The sequence below is a fragment of the Oncorhynchus mykiss genome, chromosome 21 (genome assembly GCF_057628025.1).
Source record: "Oncorhynchus mykiss isolate SJ-2025 chromosome 21, ASM5762802v1, whole genome shotgun sequence".
Taxonomy (NCBI): Eukaryota; Metazoa; Chordata; class Actinopteri; order Salmoniformes; family Salmonidae; genus Oncorhynchus; species Oncorhynchus mykiss.
In genome coordinates, this window is record NC_143042.1 from 1681469 (window position 1) to 1701723 (window position 20255).

The 20255-nt window shown below is 44.6% G+C and overlaps 1 protein-coding gene across 5 annotated transcripts in view; it reads left to right on the forward strand.

Annotated features, from left to right (window-relative positions):
* The window catches only part of LOC110490805 (serine/threonine-protein kinase WNK1), a 170598-nt gene extending 151568 nt beyond the window's left edge, over window positions 1-19030 (forward strand). For 4 of the 5 annotated variants that reach the window (XM_090213398.1, XM_090213399.1, XM_090213401.1 and 1 more), the window contains 10 exons: window positions 1117-1203; window positions 1485-1521; window positions 1656-1726; window positions 1943-2448; window positions 3533-3738; window positions 4496-4711; window positions 5641-5736; window positions 11206-11247; window positions 14784-15022; window positions 15880-19030. In XM_090213398.1, coding sequence (XP_090069524.1) covers window positions 1117-1203; window positions 1485-1521; window positions 1656-1726; window positions 1943-2448; window positions 3533-3738; window positions 4496-4711; window positions 5641-5736; window positions 11206-11247; window positions 14784-15022; window positions 15880-16263 — 1884 coding nt within the window. In that variant the 3' untranslated portion in view covers window positions 16264-19030. The remainder of the gene's footprint in view (window positions 1-1116; window positions 1204-1484; window positions 1522-1655; window positions 1727-1942; window positions 2449-3532; window positions 3739-4495; window positions 4712-5640; window positions 5737-11205; window positions 11248-14783; window positions 15023-15879) is intronic. The other variant, XM_090213400.1, reaches the window with a different exon arrangement.
* The last annotated feature ends 1225 nt before the right edge of the window (window positions 19031-20255 follow it).

The window sequence follows — 20255 nt, forward strand, 5'->3', positions numbered from 1 at the left end:
ACTCATCTTCATTTGTCATTGTGGTTTTTGTCAGCACAATATTTTAATAGTTTTCTTCCACGAAGAAAGAGAAGACTCGCCACAAGCAAAATATTACATCCAGACAGAGTTTTTCTCTCCCACAGCGCATTCTTTCTTAAACTAAATCAACTAGGGAATAACTAGGAAAGACGAGAAGACAGGCTCCCCCAGGCTAGTGGAGATGACAGTTTGGTTGATACTCAGACAGACAGTGTTGTCCACAGCGTGAACGTTCAAATCTAAAAATAGAACAAACCAAGCAAACCAGAGCACTGTTCTTTGTAAGGAAAAAGGGGGTTCATTATTTTTCTTTCATCTGTAAGAATTCTGTGTAATTTTCCGTTCAAAGCTCTGCTCTGGTCTGAGGTGATTTGATCTTGAGAAAGCGACTGCAATCTGCCTCCTGTGGCTCTAATGGTTCTGATGTGAAATTCTTCAAAGGGATATTTGTTTTCAGCTTCATATTCATCATCTCCAGCACCTCCCCAACATCAACATATGTGAAAATGTCACGTTTATCATTTTTTTGTAGTAAAAAAAGGATGGAGGAAGTGAAATGTTTCCAGTGACATCATCGGTGTGCATCGTGATTTTAACCAATTATGAGGAAGTATTGCCAATTTCCAATTAATTGTGTACTAATTGGAAACTATCTTTCTGACTACAGAAATGTGCAATTTTGGGGTGGTGCTGGAGATGAGGAATATGAAGTTGAGAAAGGGGAGGTGCTGGAGATGATGAATATGAAGTTGAGAAAGGGGAGGTGCTGGAGATGATGAATATGAAGTTGAGACGGGGGGAGATGTCCTTTTAATATATTGATTTTGAACGTCACCTGGATACCTTGGCTTGAAGACAGTCTTTGACTAAATTAAACCCAATCTAGGATTTTACCTAAATCTTTCAGTCTTTTCAAATATTTTATGGAAAAATGAAAGCTAAACGTTTACTGTGATTCATAACATTTTGCTAGATGAAATTCAACAGTAATTCATGTCTAGAGACCAATTAGTTTGATGTGTTCTGACTTACCGTGTGAGGATGTGTTGCCGTCTGTTTGACTATTGTCTATAACGGCTTGTTGTTGCCCACTAGTCCCAGCAGCCTCTGGAAGACCTGGATGCCCAGCTGAGGAGGGCCCTGAGCCCAGAGACGGTCTCTGTCAGCTGTGTCACCACACAGGTACCATAACCACACACACACATGCCCCCTTCAGGCCTGGACGAATGACAATGTATTTATTAGTTGTCGAAATGTCAGATTTAGTTGTATGTTTTTGACCTTGAAAAAGTATATGAATACTATTTCTTCTAATCTGTCTTTTGTAGCCGTTATTAGTCTGCTCTGTCTAATACTGCCATCACTGTCATGCTCCTGTACAGCTCATGTGGTGGTATGTGGAATGTTTGTTGGTGTGACTCTAGACAGGACAGTCACACTGTGTTCTCCCCCCTGTACCATAGTCCTCCCTCACTGGGATGCCTGCAGGTGGCCAGCCAGGTGTGTACTTCAACATCTATCCTTACTCCCATTTTGAAATGGTCGTGCTACCTGTTAGTGTGTTGTCCTTTTCTTTTGGGATGTTTTGCCGACTGTTGCATTGTAACGTGACGATGTCTCATTGGTCGTTTCAGTGCCTTTCTCTCTGGAAGGGGAACCAATCATGTCGCCTATTGCTGGAGGATTCCAAATGGGACGATTCCAGGTATGGAATTCTAGCTGTACCTTTCCAGCTCTATTTACCTGATTGGGATATTCCAGCGCTGTCTGTCTGGTGGTCAGAGTCTGCCATCTCTATGTTCTTCATCCATCTCTCTTCAGAATAGTTTTCTATGATTGTAGTGATGGTCCTTATGGCTGATCTGGGCCTTTAAATTCTGTCTTTTCATAATCTCTCTCCATCACTTGTCCCCCTCCCCAGGTCTCTGTGGCTGCAGACCAGCGTCCCCACAAAATCGAGGGAGGGAGCCCCACAAAATCCTCCTCCACCTCCTCTTCCTCCTCTTCCTCCTCCTCTTCCTCCAGCCCGGAGAACACACTGCACAATGTCTCCTCCCCTCTCCACGGAGGTAAGACTGGCGGGGGAGATGTTGTGGACGGCCTGCCCTCCCTCCCCCACCGGACCGCCTCCCCTCAGCCCACCACCATTGGCCGCTTCCAGGTCACCACCAACGCACCGGATGCCAGGGTGGGCCGCTTCTCAGTGAGCCGAGCCCAGGATGAGGCAGCCGAGGCTGGGTTGGAGCAAACACCCGCTTCCCAGGCTAACGGGCCTAGTATTGATCCTGGCTCGGCCACCATGCTCCTCAGCCCAGAGGACAAACAGAGCTCCCTGCCCAGCCTCAACAACTCCTACATGAGCTCTGATAACGACTCTGAATTTGAGGACGAGGACTTGAAGAGGGAGGTCAACCGGTTACGGGAAAAGTAGGTTTACCCTGTTTCTCTCTCCTCTCTTCTGCTTTAGTAGGTTTACCCTGTTTCTCTCTCCTCTCTTCTGCTTTAGTGGGTTTACCCTGTTTCTCTCTCCTCTCTTCTGCTTTAGTGGGTTTACCCTGTTTCTCTCTCCTCTCTTCTGCTTTAGTGGGTTTACCCTGTTTCTCTCTCCTCTCTTCTGCTTTAGTGGGTTTACCCTGTTTCTCTCTCCTCTCTTCTGCTTTAGTGGGTTTACCCTGTTTCTCTCTCCTCTCTTCTGCTTTAGTAGGTTTTACCCTGTTTCTCTCTCCTCTAACTTAGTGGGTTTACCCTGTTTCTCTCTCCTCTCTTCTGCTTTAGTAGGTTTACCTTGTTTCTCTCTCTTCTGCTTTAGTGGGTTTACCCTGTTTCTCTCTCTTCTGCTTTAGTGGGTTTACCCTGTTTCTCTCTCCTCTCTTCTGCTTTAGTAGGTTTACCCTGTTTCTCTCTCCTCTCTTCTGCTTTAGTGGGTTTACCCTGTTTCTCTCTCCTCTCTTCTGCTTTAGTAGGTTTACCCTGTTTCTCTCTCTTCTGCTTTAGTGGGTTTACCCTGTTTCTCTCTCCTCTCTTCTGCTTTAGTGGGTTTACCCTGTTTCTCTCTCCTCTCTTCTGCTTTAGTAGGTTTACCCTGTTTCTCTCTCCTCTAACTTAGTAGGTTTACCCTGTTTCTCTCTCTTCTCTTCTGCTTTAGTGGGTTTACCCTGTTTCTCTCTCCTCTCTTCTGCTTTAGTGGGTTTACCTTGTTTCTCTTCTGCTTTAGTGGGTTTACCCTGTTTCTCTCTCCTCTCTTCTGCTTTAGTGGGTCTACCCTGTTTCTCTTCTGCTTTAGTGGGTCTACCCTGTTTCTCTCTCTTCTCTTCTGCTCGACTGACATGTTTCTGTTTGCTGTTATATATCCCTTAAATATCCCTTCTTGAATTGTCACATTTAAGTGCTTATGTTTCCATTCCTAAAACCCCCAGATGTCTACCTTCACCTGAACTGTTTCTGTGCTATTAGACTGATTGGGTTTGGGGAAGATTTTGGGATATTCAGCTCCCTCTCATCTCTTCTCCAGGCACATGAAGGAGATCCAGGCCCTGCACACCAAGCAGAAGGATGAGATTGACTCCCTGTTCGCCAGGCTGGGCAAGGTGCCTCCAGCCGTGGTGGTCCCTCCAGCTGTAGCCCTGGCCGGTCGCAGGAGACGACCCACCAAAAGCAAGAGCAGCAAGTCCAGCCGCTGCAGCTCCTCCCAGGGCAGCAAGAGCCCCCTGCAACCAGGTACTGCTAACCCCTGACCTCTGTCTGAACTGGTCCTATCAGCAAGAGCCCCCTGCAACCAGGTACTACTAACCCCTGACCTCTGTCTGAACTGGTCCTATCAGCAAGAACCCCCTTGAAGCCCTTGACCTTAAGTGTGTTAGAGCCAGAGATGGAAAAGGAAGTGAGACACCCCACTCGCTGTTTGTCTAGTTCAATTGAAGTCAATTAACTTAGTAGACCGGACCCAGCTGCTATCGCATTGGTGTCTATGGGAGATATATATTTTCTTTCAATGGTAAACGGCCGGAATAAGCGATCTTCATTTATCCACCATCTTTGTTAGAGCCCACTATAGCCAGGTCCTGACCTCTAACCTGTGGTCCTCCTCAGTAGAGGGTATTGGCAGAGCCAGTGTGTTACAGTAGGGACTTTGTTACTGTACTGCACTCGCTTTCTCTTCTTCACAGGACTACTTGTGGCAAACCAGTCTTCTCTTCTCTCCTTCCTTCACTTTTAAACCATACAGTGAACTAGCTGTATTGTTTATGATGAAACCCAGCACTCTACCTAGCACCCTACCTACCTACCTACACTGTGGTTGTGGGACCTGCACCCTACCTACCTACCTACCTACCTACCTACCTACCTACCTACACTATGTGTGAGAGTCACTGTGTGCGTGTCTGCACTTTTGGAGGCTGTTCCCCTGACCTGTCCTCCTCCCTCCCCTGTTCTCCTCCTCTGTGTGTATGGTGTCTGTGTGTGTCAACTTCAGGCAGCACTTTATCTGCACAGAGCGCCCCCTCAGTGTACCCACCCTACCAGGCTCTCCTCCTGGCCCCTGGGGGCCTCCCCGACCCCAACCTCCACCCTGCCTCGGGGAGCCGACCCCGGCCCCTCAAGCATCTCGGCCCCTCCAGTGAAAACCTGTGCTCTGCCTACACCAGCGAAGCTACGCTGTCCGTGCCCAGTCTCTGTGCCCCCACCCAAGGTAGGCCCCACACAGCGCCCTACTGCCTCCGTCCCATTCGTCCTTCCATCTGCCTCCAGTAGGCCTCATTTGCCTTGTCTGTTGAGGAAAAGTTAATCTTCCACCACCACCACCACCCCTCCCCCACCCATACCACAACCCCTCCTCCACCCCATACCACCACCCCTCCCCCACCCCATACCACCACCCCTCCCCATACCACCATCACATAGGGATGGGAATTAGTAGTGTCCCCATCCTTCCCTGGATACCATCCCCAAAAAGTCTGTCTGTCGTAATGGTCTCTATTTGGGTGTTGCTCTGTCTTGTCCTGTCTTGTCCACTAGGGTTGGTACAGTAGAGGAATGTTTGACAGAGCCATTTTGCTCTGATACAGACAGTGGCACTGGACTGTAGTGTTGGGAAGGCTTACGATTAAAATAAAATCTCCCTTCAGTCGGCGAACACTATTGCTCTGGCTCAAGACAGTGGTGCATGTTGGGTATTTCAATTGGACTGTTGATTTGGGCACCTCTGTCTCAAGCTAGCCTTTCTTCCACACACTCAGTGGAAGCTCCATTACTGTCGGGATGGGGCCGCTCCTATTCCTCCCACGCTACAGGGAGTGCTATTGCTCCCAGTGCAGCTCTATCCTCTCCTCCATCCCTCTCCATTCTCTCCATCTCCCTCTCTGTTGCTCAGTGTACTTACTGTTCCATTCTTACTGTGTGTATGTGTACCTCTCTCTCTCCCTCTTCCTCTCTCCTCTTTCTATCTCTATCCAACCCTCCTCTCTCTCTCTCTCTCTCTCTCTCTCTCTCTCTCTCTCCCCCCTCTTCCTCACTCCTCTTTCTATCTCTATCCACCCCTCCTCTCTCTTTCTACCCCCTCTCTCCCTCCCTCTCTCCACCCCCCCTCTCTTTCTCTCCCCCTCTCTTTTTGTACCACAGGCTGTGTTACGTTCAGCTGTGGGTCGGAGAGAGTGACCATCAAACCAGGTGGTGGCAGAAGGACCCGTTTTCTGAGTACGCCCTGCTTGGCTCTTTGTGTGTAACGCTTCTTCCTTTGTCTTCTTTCTCCTTCACTTCCTACTTCCTGTCATGTGATTTATCTCTTATCTTCCGATTGGGAGCCTTTTCTCCTCTCTGGCATTTTCTCCTCTTTTTTTTATTTTTTAATTGGCCCCATTTATAGATAATTGTAGATCAATGACCACTGATGATGCATCATCACATAATTAATGGATACATGTATGTAATGGCATTCTGTACAGTCGTGGCCAAAAGTTTTGAGAATGACACAAATATACATTTTCAGTCTGATGCCTCAGTTTGTATGATGACAATTAGCATATACTCCAGAATGTTATAAAGAGTGATCAGATGGATTGCAATTAATTGCAAAGTCCCTCTTTGCCATGCAAATGAACTGAATCCCCAAAAAACATTTCCTTTGAATTTCAGCCCTGCCACAAAAGGATCAGCTGACGTCAGGGATTCTCTCGTTAACACAGGTGTGAGTGTTGACAAGGACAAGGCTGGAGATCACTCTGTCATGCTGATTGAGTTTGAATAACAGACTGGAAGCTTCAAAAAGGAGGGTGGTGCTTGGAATCATTGTTCTTCCTCTGTCAACCATGGTTACCTGCAAGGAAACATGTGCCGTCAGCATTGCTTTGTATAAAAAGGGCTTTACAGGCAAGGATATTGCTGCCAGTAAGATTGCACCTAAATCAACCCATTATTGGATCATAAAGAACTTGAAGGAGAGCGGTTCAATTGTTGTGAAGAAACCAAGGGAGTGGGCTCACTCACAATTTTGCCTAAGAACACAGCTTTGAATCAAGAATGGTACCAACACATCCTCCGAGAGCAACTTCTCCCAACCATCCAGGAACAGTTTGGTGACGAACAATGCCTTTTCCAGCATGATGGAGCACCTTGCCATAAGACAAAAGTGGAAGTTAATATTTGTGTCATTCTCAAAACTTTTGGCCACGACTGTACGTTCCCTTCCTCGTGCATTAAAGTCATGTATCTAGTTTATAACCACAGACGGACCATGTGGAGGTAGAGCCTTAAACATCTGACCCCGTCTATAAACCATGTTGATTATTAAGATCACCTATAGCAACAGTAATGGCTCCGTAAAGCAGGTTGAGCTATAAGACTGGTACAGTCTAGAACGGAGCTCTCCGACTCTGTTCCTGAGTTTTCACCCCAATCCCAGTTGGAACTAACCTGGTGCATCTTCTCAACCATCTAATTGTTAGAATCAGATGTGATTATGGTTGGAGTGAAAACCTACAGGAGAGTAGTTCTCTAGGAACAGGGCTGGAGAGAACTGTTCTAAAGTGAAGTAGATATCTATAATATTTGCTACTTGGCCCTCCACACTGATCCATTTCCACTGTGGCCCCATACTCTCCACTCAGGTCAACATCTCATCATAATATTATCATGTCTAATGTTTCTTCATCCATCTAATAATCACCCTGATTTAAACCGTACACGCTATACTTCTGAAGTTCTTGAATGATTGGAATGTTAATGTGGTCTGTACTACAGTACTACCCTTTAGTTATGGTCTGTACTACAGTACTACCCTTTAGTTATAGTCTGTACTACAGTACTAACCTTTAGTTATGGCCTGTACTACAGTACTACCCTTCAGTTATGGTCTGTACTACAGTACTACCCTTTAGTTATGGTCTGTACTACAGTACTACCCTTTAGTTATGGTCTGTACTACAGTACTACCCTTTAGTTATGGTCTGTACTACAGTACTACCCTTTAGTTATGGTCTGTACTACAGTACTACCCTTTAGTTATGGTCTGTACTACAGTACTACCCTTTAGTTATGGTCTGTACTACAGTACTACCCTTTAGTAATAGTTATGGTCTGTACTACAGTGCTACCCTTTAGTAGTAGTTATGGTCTGTACTACAGTACTACCCTTTAGTAATAGTTATGGTCTGTACTACAGTACTACCCTTTAGTTATGGTCTGTACTACTACCCTTTAGTAATAGTTATGGTCTGTACTACAGTACTACCCTTTAGTAATAGTTATGGTCTGTACTACAGTACTACCCTTTAGTTATGGTCTGTACTACTACCCTTTAGTAATAGTTATGGTCTGTACTACAGTACTACCCTTTAGTAATAGTTATGGTCTGTACTACAGTACTACCCTTTAGTAATAGCTATGGTCTGTACTACAGTACTACCCTTTAGTAATAGCTATGGTCTGTACTACAGTACTACCCTTTAGTAATAGCTATGGTCTGTACTACAGTACTACCCTTTAGTAATAGTTATGGTCTGTATTACAGTACTACCCTTTAGTAATAGTTATGGTCTGTACTACAGTACTACCCTTTAGTTATAGCTATGGTCTGTACTACAGTACTACCCTTTAGTAATAGTTATGCTCTGTACTACAGTACTACCCTTTAGTAATAGTTATGCTCTGTACTACAGTACTACCCTTTAGTTATAGTTATGCTCTGTACTACAGTACTACCCTTTAGTTATAGTTATGGTCTGTACTACAGTACTACCCTTTAGTTATAGTTATGGTCTGTACTACAGTACTACCCTTTAGTAATAGTTATGGTCTGTACTACCCTTTAGTTATGGTCTGTACTACAGTACTACCCTTTAGTTATGGTCTGTACTACAGTACTACCCTTTAGTAATAGTTATGGTCTGTACTACAGTACTACCCTTTAGTAATAGTTATGGTCTGTACTACAGTACTACCCTTTAGTATTAGTTATGGTCTGTACTACAGTACTACCCTTTAGTAATAGTTATGGTCTGTACTACAGTACTACCCTTTAGTAATAGTTATGGTCTGTACTACAGTACTACCCTGTAGTTATGGTCTGTACTACAGTACAACCCTTTAGTAATAGTTATGGTCTGTACTACAGTACTACCCTTTAGTAATAGTTATGGTCTGTACTACAGTACAACCCTTTAGTAATAGTTATGGTCTGTACTACAGTACTACCCTTTAGTAATAGTTATGGTCTGAACTAAAACCCTTTAGTATTAGTTATGGTCTGTACTACAGTACTACCCTTTAGTAATAGTTATGGTCTGTACTAATACCCTTTAGTAGTAGTTATGGTCTGTACTACAGTACTACCCTTTAGTAGTAGTTATGGTCTGTACTACAGTACTACCCTTTAGTAATAGTTATGGTCTGTACTAATACCCTTTAGTAGTAGTTATGGTCTGTACTACAGTACTACCCTTTAGTAATAGTTATGGTCTGTACTACAGTACTACCCTTTAGTAGTAGTTATGGTCTGTACTACAGTACTACCCTTTAGTAGTAGTTATGGTCTGTACTACAGTACTACCCTTTAGTAATAGTTATGGTCTGAACTAAAACCCTTTAGTAATAGTTATGGTCTGTACTACAGTACTACCCTTTAGTAATAGTTATGGTCTGTACTACAGTACTACCCTTTAGTTATAGTTATGGTCTGTACTACAGTACTACCCTTTAGTAGTAGTTATGGTCTGTACTACAGTACTACCCTTTAGTAGTAGTTATGGTCTGTACTACAGTACTACCCTTTAGTAGTAGTTATGGTCTGTACTACAGTACTACCCTTTAGTAGTAGTTATGGTCTGTACTACAGTACTACCCTTTAGTAATAGTTATGGTCTGAACTAATACCCTTTAGTAGTAGTTATGGTCTGTACTACAGTACTACCCTTTAGTAGTAGTTATGGTCTGTACTACAGTACTACCCTTTAGTAGTAGTTATGGTCTGTACTACAGTACTACCCTTTAGTAGTAGTTATGGTCTGTACTACAGTACTACCCTTTAGTAATAGTTATGGTCTGTACTAATACCCTTTAGTAGTAGTTATGGTCTGTACTACAGTACTACCCTTTAGTAATAGTTATGGTCTGTACTACCCTTTAGTTATGGTCTGTACTACAGTACTACCCTTTAGTTATGGTCTGTACTACAGTACTACCCTTTAGTAATAGTTATGGTCTGTACTACAGTACTACCCTTTAGTAATAGTTATGGTCTGTACTACAGTACTACCCTTTAGTATTAGTTATGGTCTGTACTACAGTACTACCCTTTAGTAATAGTTATGGTCTGTACTACAGTACTACCCTTTAGTAATAGTTATGGTCTGTACTACAGTACTACCCTGTAGTTATGGTCTGTACTACAGTACTACCCTTTAGTAATAGTTATGGTCTGTACTACAGTACTACCCTTTAGTAATAGTTATGGTCTGTACTACAGTACTACCCTTTAGTAATAGTTATGGTCTGTACTACAGTACTACCCTTTAGTAGTAGTTATGGTCTGTACTACAGTACTACCCTTTAGTAATAGTTATGGTCTGTACTACAGTACTACCCTTTAGTAATAGTTATGGTCTGTACTACAGTACTACCCTTTAGTAATAGTTATGGTCTGTACAACAGTACTACCCTTTAGTAGTAGTTATGGTCTGTACTACAGTACTACCCTTTAGTAGTAGTTATGGTCTGTACTACAGTACTACCCTTTAGTAGTAGTTATGGTCTGTACTACAGTACTACCCTTTAGTAGTAGTTATGGTCTGTACTACAGTACTACCCTTTAGTAGTAGTTATGGTCTGTACTACAGTACTACCCTTTAGTAGTAGTTATGGTCTGTACAACAGTACTACCCTTTAGTAGTAGTTATGGTCTGTACTACAGTACTACCCTTTAGTAGTAGTTATGGTCTGTACTACAGTACTACCCTTTAGTAGTAGTTATGGTCTGTACTACAGTAATACCCTTTAGTATTAGTTATAGTCTGTACTACACTTCTCCCTCCTGCAGCCGACAGGTTGTCTTTTCTTCTGTCTTGTGTTAGCACCATTGATAGTGTTAATGTGGAGAACCTTAGCAAACTTCATCCAGAAACCCCACCTTACCATGTGCTGTTCTCAGCCTCATCACATCTCATCTTCTCACCATTGGGCTAACTGATAGGAGAGAACCCACCCAGCCAACCAGATCCATGTCTTCCATTGCAAAGCAGACACAAAAGGAAAGACAAGCAATTGTTTGTTACCTGTTGAGTTGATGTAACTTATTCTGACTGGGTTTGACTCAATGAAAGGAGTTTGTACTTTCATTAATGGATGTTAATTAAGGTTGTATGAATGCCTTAATGATCCCTCTGCAGCTTAAACTCCTGCCAACCTCTGCTCTCCACCCTACACTCCTATTCCCTGCACCCTAAACCCTACAACTACACCCCTATACCCACCGCCCTACACCCCTACACTCCTGTCTTTTTAACCAAGGGGAATGAGCTGTAGAGAGGATCTGGATTTACCTCAGGAGGAGTGCTTGTTTTAGTTTGAATTGAAAACACTCAGTATGCTGTAGTCTGTTGTAGAAGGGTGAATGATTAACACACACTTTCTCCTCCAATCCTCACGCACTCTCCGTCCGTCCTGCGCTTCACATTCTCTCCGTCCACTCTTCAGGGAAGATGGTGAAAAAAGTCTGCCCCTGCAACCAACTCTGTAGTAATTATCTATTTTATGACCTTTGCCCCCACCCCCTCCCTACTGCCTCCTCCACCACCCTCACTCTCTGCACCCCCCTGTTCGGGTTGCAAAGTTAAAGAATCTTTCCCAAATGTCCCAGGTTTTCCAGAAATCCCATTTGGAGGATTCCCTCCCTGCTTATTCCCTTTCTGGGAACCTGGACATTTTGGATAAGTTGCTGTAATTTTGCAATCCTACCTCCCGTTGCTCTCTGCTTTGAGTGTCTGTGCACTTACTGCCCTGTGGATGTCAGCTGTGGCTTTAGTCGTGTGTCGGAGTCAACAAGGCTCTCCTCTCACAGGGTGACTTGAGCATTTCTCTGTTGTGACGATGACCCCATTCAAATGATCTATCACAGGGGTTCTCAAAGTGGGTTCCGTGGCCAGATATATAACAATGTCTTCTAAATGTCATTTTATTTTACGTGAAAATACTAACAGATTTTTTATAAATTGACCAAGGGATCCATGGAATAAGTTTTGAGGGTGTAATACGATACAATGTCATATTATTCATTTTCCATGTCTGTTCTTAACCCTGGGCAACATGCGCCTGCGGAGGCTCACAGGGATATTGGTATCCACAGTACTCAACCAATTATACAGTTTTCAAGTCGATACATCTTGTATTCCTCAAAAATGTTTGGGGAACATAAATAAACAACTGAGCAAGAGGACAAGTACATTAATGTCTAGTTTGAGAAACGGATGCCTCACAAGTTCTCAACTGGCAGCTTCATTAAATAGTACCCGCAAAACACCAGTCTCAACGTCAACAGTGAAGAGGCGACTCTGGGATTCTGGCCTTCTAGGCAGAGTTGCAAAGAAAAAGCCATATCTCAGACTGGCCAATAAATATAAAAGATTAAGATGGGCAAAAGAACACAGACACTGGACAGAGGAACTCTGCCTAGAAGGCCAGCCTCCCGGAGTCGCCTCTTCACTGTTGAGACTGGTGTTTTGCGGGTACTATTTAATGAAGCTGCGAATTGAGGACTTGTGAGGCTTCTGTTTCTCAAACTAGACATTAATGTACTTGTCCTCTTGCTCAGTTGTGCACTGGGGCCTCCCACTCCTCTTTCTATTCTGGTTAGAATCAGTTTGCGCTGTTCTGTGAAGGGAGTAGTACACAGCGTTTTATGAGATCTTCCGTTTCTTGGCAATTTCTCACGGAATAGCCTTCATTTCTCAAAACAAGAATAGACTGATGAGTTTGAGAAGAAAGTTCTTTGTTTCTGGACATTTTGAGCCTGTAATCGAACTCACAAATGCTGAGGCTCCAGATACTCAACTAGTCTAAAGAAGGCCAGTTTTATTGCTTCTTTAATCAGAACAACAGTTTTCAGCTGTGCTAACATAATTGCAAAATTGTTTTCTAATGATCAATTAGCCTTTTAAAATGATAAACTTGGATTAGCTAACACAGGAGTGATGGTTGCTGATAATGGGCCTCTGTACGCCTATGCAGATATTCCATTAAAAATTAGCCATTTACATCTACAATAGTCATTTACAACAATGTCTACACTGTATTTCTGATCAATTTGATGTTATTTTAATGGACAACCAAATTGCTTTTTTTTCAAAAACAAGGACATTTCTAAGTGACCTCAAACTTTTGAACAGTGGTGCATGTATATAAAATAGATCATCCCTTTTACTCACCAATTTCGTGGTTTCCATTTGGTAGTTAGTCTTGTCTCATCGCTGCAACTCCAGTACGGACTCGGGAGAGGCGAAGGTTGAGAGCCATGCGTCCTCCGTAACACGACCCAACCAAGCCGCACTGCTTCTTGACACAATGCCCGCTTAACCCGGAAGCCAGCCGCACCAATGTGTCGGAGGAAACACCCGTACATCTGGCGACCGTGTCAGCGTGCATGTGCCCGGTACGCCACAGGAGTCGCTAGAGCGCGATGGGACAAGAACATCCCGGCCGGCCAATCCCTCCCCTAACTCGGACAATGCTGGACCCCATGGGTCTCCCGGTCGCGGCCCGCTGTGACAGAGCCTGGACTCAAACCAGGATCTCTAATGGCACTGCGATGCAGTGCCTTAGACCACAGCGCCACTCGGGAAGCCTTAAAATTATAGTTTTAACAATGTTTTGAGGCTAAAAAGTGTTTGTTCCCTTTGTTTACGAACATTGGAGTAAAACAAGGTTGTATTTTGAGTTCTGATGGGATACGACAATTTAACTAAGCACATGAGGCATTTATAAGTTAGATTCTTCAAGAATAATTGGATACTTATCAAGAATGTACAAGTCAGAAAACGTATGTAGCAGGTGCTGATTGCCCCTTTAAACGTACGGTATTTTCGTTATTGGCCAACCTAAAAAATATTTCACCAGAGTTGTTGCAATGTGAATGGGAGTCATCCAGACCACAAAATGTTGAAGTCATGTTGTGATTCAGCTGCTCCCCTCCTTCCCCCATCTCTTCTAGTTTAGAGCATGGCTTGTCCTGTGGACTCCATTACCCAGAGTTCCACTGGTGCTGCAGTCATGACTCAGTGTATCGCTGCTTTACGTCATGGCTTTCCCCCCCTCTAATTTTCAATTTTTCTATACTTAAAAAAAAAACTTGACTCGGTAGCTTGTTAGAAATGCCAAAGGTCTTCAATGATTGAACTTAGTTTATCTATTGAACAATAATTACATTTTAGGAGTTTGTTTTTCTATCATAGCTTCATTTATTGTTTGCAACGGAAATGCATCAGGTCCTTGAGTTCCTATTGCAGCCAGCTACTGCATGACTACTGCATGTATGTGATTATTGTTGAGACATTGCAGTAGGCGACTGTGAAAAAGGAGCTGATGAATTTTCCCATACTCACTCTCACCTCTGGTGTATTTTGGGTTCTGGCTCTGCTTCCAGGAAGAGAGGCACTAAACAGCTAACCTTTTTAAAGCCTGTTTGCAGCTCAATACATCTGTTCTCATGTAATGCTTGCTGTAATATAATGCCTGTTAGTGTTTTAGGAAGGCTGCTGATACAGAATGACTGTAGACAACATTAGATAACATTTTGTTTTGAAATACAATTCATAAAGTCTCCAAACGTAAACCACCATGATCTTAGGTCTTGGCCCAAATTAAATCCCCAACATGGATCTTGTGAGAGATGGGTCATTTTAGCTGTAAGTCTAAGCTAGTCATTGTTGATATATTGAACATTTTATCTGCAGACAGTGAATGTGTTTTTAAAATGGAGAACGTTCTGGTTCATTCAGGGTGATGGACTAAGACTTGTGTTACAGCTCCCTCTGCTGTTCATGTGCAGAACCCATTTGTCAGATTAGAGTAGATATTTTCATCCTGCTAAATGTTGGCCCAGTTCATCAGGATGGAGGAAATACATGCCTCAGAGTTGATCATAATGTGTCATAGGATCCTGTCCTGTTACGTTGACATAGCTAGAGTATGTCGTTAACCAACGCAAACACACTGACACCAAACAACTACCTACTCTACATATCCCATAACCCTCCTCTCTGTCTCTCCCGTCTCTCCAGGGACCAGCAGCACCAACACAGTGAGTGGTCCAGGAGGCCAGGGTCCAGGAGACCAGGGTTCAGGGGGTCAGAACCAGGGCCAGCCTTCTCCCAACCCCCCTCAACAGGGCCGGAAGGGCACGTTCACCGATGACCTGCACAAGCTGGTTGACAACTGGGCCCGCGACGCCATCAGTCTGTCCCAGGGCAAGAGTCGCTCCAAACAGCAACAGCAACCCTCACAGGGACACAGCTACCAGGTGAGTAAAGACAGATTTATTCATCAAAATAATGGGATGCTCAAGCCTTACCAATATAGTCCATGTTTGATTGTGTTGCTTATTTGAAATATAGATTACTGGAAGTGAATGTTATGGGGACGGGAATGTTATGGGAATGTTATGGGGACCGGAATGTTATGGAAATGTTATGGGGACGGGAATGTTATGGGAATGTTATGGGGACGGGAATCTTATGAGGACTGGAATGTTATGGGGACGGGAATGTTATGGGGACGGGAATGTTATGGGGACGGGAATGTTATGGGGACGGGAATGTTATGGGGACGGGAATGTTATGGGAATGTTATGGGGACGGGAATGTTATGGGGACGGGAATGTTATGGGGATGTTATGGGGACGGGAATGTTATGGGAATGTTATGGGGACGGGAATGTTATTGGAATGTTATGGGGACGGGAATGTTATGGGGACGGGAATGTTATGGGAATGTTATGGGGACTGGAATGTTACGGGAATGTTATGGGAATGTTATGGGGACGGGAATGTTATGGGAATGTTATGGGGACTGGAATGTTACGGGAATGTTATGGGAATGTTATGGGGACGGGAATGTTATGGGAATGTTATGGGGACTGGAATGTTATGGGAATGTTATGGGAATGTTATGGGAATGTTATGGGGACGGGAATGTTATGGGGACGGGAATGTTATGGTGTTTGTAAGCTGGAACATGAGTTGTTGATATGGCTCCTGGTCCAACCTCCACGTAGCATAGCTGAGATAGCTCTGGCCATGTAATGTAAGTGGTATGCTAGTATGGATATTGGAGAGCAGCCATGCAGTATCTCACCCTGGTGTCTCTTCTCCCTCTCCAGGCGACCCCGTCCACCAACAAGGGCCGTAAGTTCTCCGCCCCGAGTCAGCTGTGCCCCAGCAACGCCTCTTCCACCCCCGCTACCTCTCTGGGAGGCCGCAAGGGCTCCTTGTGTCCCCCTCCCCAGTACGGCGGGGTCGGGGCATGCTACCCCTCCTCCACTGCACCTTACAGCAGCGCCCAGTGGGTGGGATCCACGGGGTCCACAGGGCCGGGACAGGGTCAGGCCGGTATGTTAGCCTCCTCTCAGCCCCTGGTTGCCTCCTCCTCGCAGTACCCCTCCTCTGCCACTGGGGGGCAGGGCTCCCTGCAGGGCTTCCATCACATCAGCACTTTGCAGAAATCCGTCAGCAACCCTGGAGGCCCCAACCTGAGGACCACGTAGTGGCCTTGAGGGGATGTTAGCCATGCCGGGCTGAGAGACTGACAGACTGAGGGAGAGAGACATGAGGAATGAAGGGTGTCTGTGTTACAAGGGGGAGAGGGGCTTGTGTGTTACAAGCGACATCATGGTTGGTGGGACTGTATTGAATGTGAATGAGCTGGCTGTGAAGAAGAGGAGGAGCAGGAGAGAGAAGAGTCAGCTGCTGTGTGAAATGGTGCACCACTCTGCACTCTTCTGTTTCCTTGAAGGATAACAGGAGAGGGACACACTTCCCCTCTCCCCCCCACCCCGAGGTCAACTGTGGGCCTTGGGGGTCGAAGAAAGACGCAAAACGGGACAAGGAATACCAATGGACACGAGTGCAATGTTATGTGGCCAAAGAGGGTTAATGTGACAATTACTATTGTAAAATGTGTGTGTGTGTGGTGATGGGCTTTGTTCCTTCACTGTGTCTGGCTTTTACATGTACTCTATAGTAGAGACCAGAGCCTTGTACTGATCTCAGAGAGGAGGGATGGAGGAAAGTAACAGACCAAGGGGGGTGGTGGTGTACTTATCGTTGGGGAGCTGCAGTACATAGCTAACCCCCTTTCTCCTCTCACCTATCTGAGCCCCCCCCTGCCTGTTCAGCTCCTCCTGCTGGTAACTGACCTCCAGAACAGAGCTTTAAGTGACTGTACAGTACTATACAGCTCCTCCTGCTGGTAACTGACCTCCAGAACAGAGCTTTATGTGACCGTACAGTACTATACAGCTCCTCCTGCTGGTAACTGACCTCCAGAACAGAGCTTTAAGTGACTGTACAGTACTATACAGCTCCTCCTGCTGGTAACTGACCTCCAGAACAGAGCTTTAAGTGACTGTACAGTACTATACAGCTCCTCCTGCTGGTAACTGACCTCCAGAACAGAGCTTTAAGTGACTGTACAGTACTATACAGCTCCTCCTGCTGGTAACTGACCTCCAGAACAGAGCTTTAAGTGACTGTACAGTACTATACAGCTCCTCCTGTTGGTAACTGACCTCCAGAACAGAGCTTTAAGTGACTGTACAGTACTATACAGCTCCTCCTGCTGGTAACTGACCTCCAGAACAGAGCTTTATGTGACCGTACAGTACTATACAGCTCCTCCTGCTGGTAACTGACCTCCAGAACAGAGCTTTAAGTGACTGTACAGTACTATACAGCTCCTCCTGTTGGTAACTGACCTCCAGAACAGAGCTTTAAGTGACTGTACAGTACTATACAGCTCCTCCTGCTGGTAACTGACCTCCAGAACAGAGCTTTAAGTGACTGTACAGTACTATACAGCTCCTCCTGTTGGTAACTGACCTCCAGAACAGAGCTTTAAGTGACTGTACAGTACTATACAGCTCCTCCTGCTGGTAACTGACCTCCAGAACAGAGCTTTAAGTGACTGTACAGTACTATACAGCTCCTCCTGCTGGTAACTGACCTCCAGAACAGAGCTTTAAGTGACTGTACAGTACTATACAGCTCCTCCTGTTGGTAACTGACCTCCAGAACAGAGCTTTAAGTGACTGTACAGTACTATACAGCTCCTCCTGCTGGTAACTGACCTCCAGAACAGTGCTTTAAGTGACTGTACAGTACTATACAGCTCCTCCTGCTGGTAACTGACCTCCAGAACAGAGCTTTATGTGACCGTACAGTACTATACAGCTCCTCCTGTTGGTAGCTGACCTCCAGAACAGAGCTTTAAGTGACTGTACAGTACTATACAGCTCCTCCTGCTGGTAACTGACCTCCAGAACAGAGCTTTAAGTGACTGTACAGTACTATACAGCTCCTCCTGCTGGTAACTGACCTCCAGAACAGAGCTTTAAGTGACTGTACAGTACTATACAGCTCCTCCTGTTGGTAGCTGACCTCCAGAACAGAGCTTTATGTGACCGTACAGTACTATACAGCTCCTCCTGCTGGTAACTGACCTCCAGAACAGAGCTTTAAGTGACTGTACAGTACTATACAGCTCCTCCTGCTGGTAACTGACCTCCAGAACAGAGCTTTAAGTGACTGTACAGTACTATACAGCTCCTCCTGCTGGTAACTGACCTCCAGAACAGAGCTTTAAGTGACTGTACAGTACTATACAGCTCCTCCTGCTGGTAACTGACCTCCAGAACAGAGCTTTAAGTGACTGTACAGTACTATACAGCTCCTCCTGCTGGTAACTGACCTCCAGAACAGAGCTTTAAGTGACCGTACAGTACTATACAGCTCCTCCTGCTGGTAACTGACCTCCAGAACAGAGCTTTAAGTGACTGTACAGTACTATACAGCTCCTCCTGCTGGTAACTGACCTCCAGAACAGAGCTTTATGTGACCGTACAGTACTATACAGCTCCTCCTGCTGGTAACTGACCTCCAGAACAGAGCTTTAAGTGACTGTACAGTACTATACAGCTCCAGTAGAAGTCCATTATGAGTTGTGTAGCATGTTGAGGAGATGTGAGGAAGGTTATGGGGTCAAGGAATGAGTTTGTGAGGCTGAGGTGTGGGACTGGTGCCATGTATGTAGCTGGTCAGGCAGTGTTGACATCCGGAACCACATGTACTGCTATTCCTATATATCATTTAGGATGTTCATTGGTGTGTGTAAGTGGAGAGTCAGTAGAAAAGGCCTGGGGGTTCATACCCTGCTCTACCCCTCCTGTTGCCATGGGATGCAATAAGAACACCGTGATAGAAACCTCCTCCTTAATATAATAATAACACATAAAGTGACCTTCATTAGGAAAACAATCCATGACCAGATTCAGAATGTCATTTTTTTATGATTTTTTAAGAATTTGGGATTATGATGATTCCATGTTTGATTAGTGTTTTAATTATTTTCCTCTGTCCCCATTGAACTGAGGAGACTCTTCTGTAGCATGATGAAAGGGTTAACGCTAGGGTTGACCCTCCTATCCAGGAACTCTCTCTCAGTATAGGGCCTTTAAAGAAACTACATCTCCCAGTATATAGGGCCTTTAAAGAAACTACAACTCCCCTCTAACCATGCTAACCATCTCTTTACATGATTGGAGGGGAGTAGTGTGTGTGAGACCCATCTATCCCAGTCTTAACTTCAGGCTTATAGTTACTCCATTTTAAAATGTGCTGTATCTGGGAGGCTGATGAGAACCCCATCCTGAAGCATAAAGTCTGTACAAGCTGGCTCGTAGTTCCCATCTACATATCCCTAATGAGAGAGCCCCCCTGAACTAACACAGACAGGACTGAAGTAGATTCTCTCAGACAGGAGTTGTTGACTGAAGTAGATTCTCTCAGACTCAACTCAATAGTCTTCTTTTTCACAGGTGGTTTAGCTCTGAGAGGGAATGCAGGGTGAACGGAAGGAGGTATGTCCTGTTGGCTCTCTGTGTCACACATTATATTGTTTTCACGGTTGTGAGGTAGGTTGGTGTTGGTCCTGCGTGGACCCAGAGACGGACAGGTCTCGGTGGGGCAAGGAGAGGACTGGACGTGGGCTGGGCTTGGAGGTAGGCTGCATGGTGGATGAAAAGTAATGCCTTGGATCTCCAGCAACACAACGCCGTCTGTCCTTGAGGGCTTGTGAAGCTTTCAAACCTATGATCTATTAGTAACATAAAGCCTTTTATAATCATGATGTTGACAGCGTTAGGGGCCTCGATCTCTCTCTACTTCTGAGTCTTTTCAATAGTGTGATTGAAAACAAAAATTTACATTATTATTCTATTTAAAAAAAACAAGAAATGAAAAAAAGACAAGTGTTCTGTATGGACCTGTATTTACCCATCAGTTTCTGATGTTGAAACACTGTGATTATTATAAATGTTGTTGGACAACATGAGTTTAAGAAGAAAAAAGACAGAAAAATACAAACAAAAAGACAGTTGGAGGAAACGTTATGGTGGATTGGTAATACTTAGGCTGAACAAAAAATAACAAAATAAAAGGCTAGCTATTTTCCTTATCCAGTACTTATCGAGGTCACTTTAAC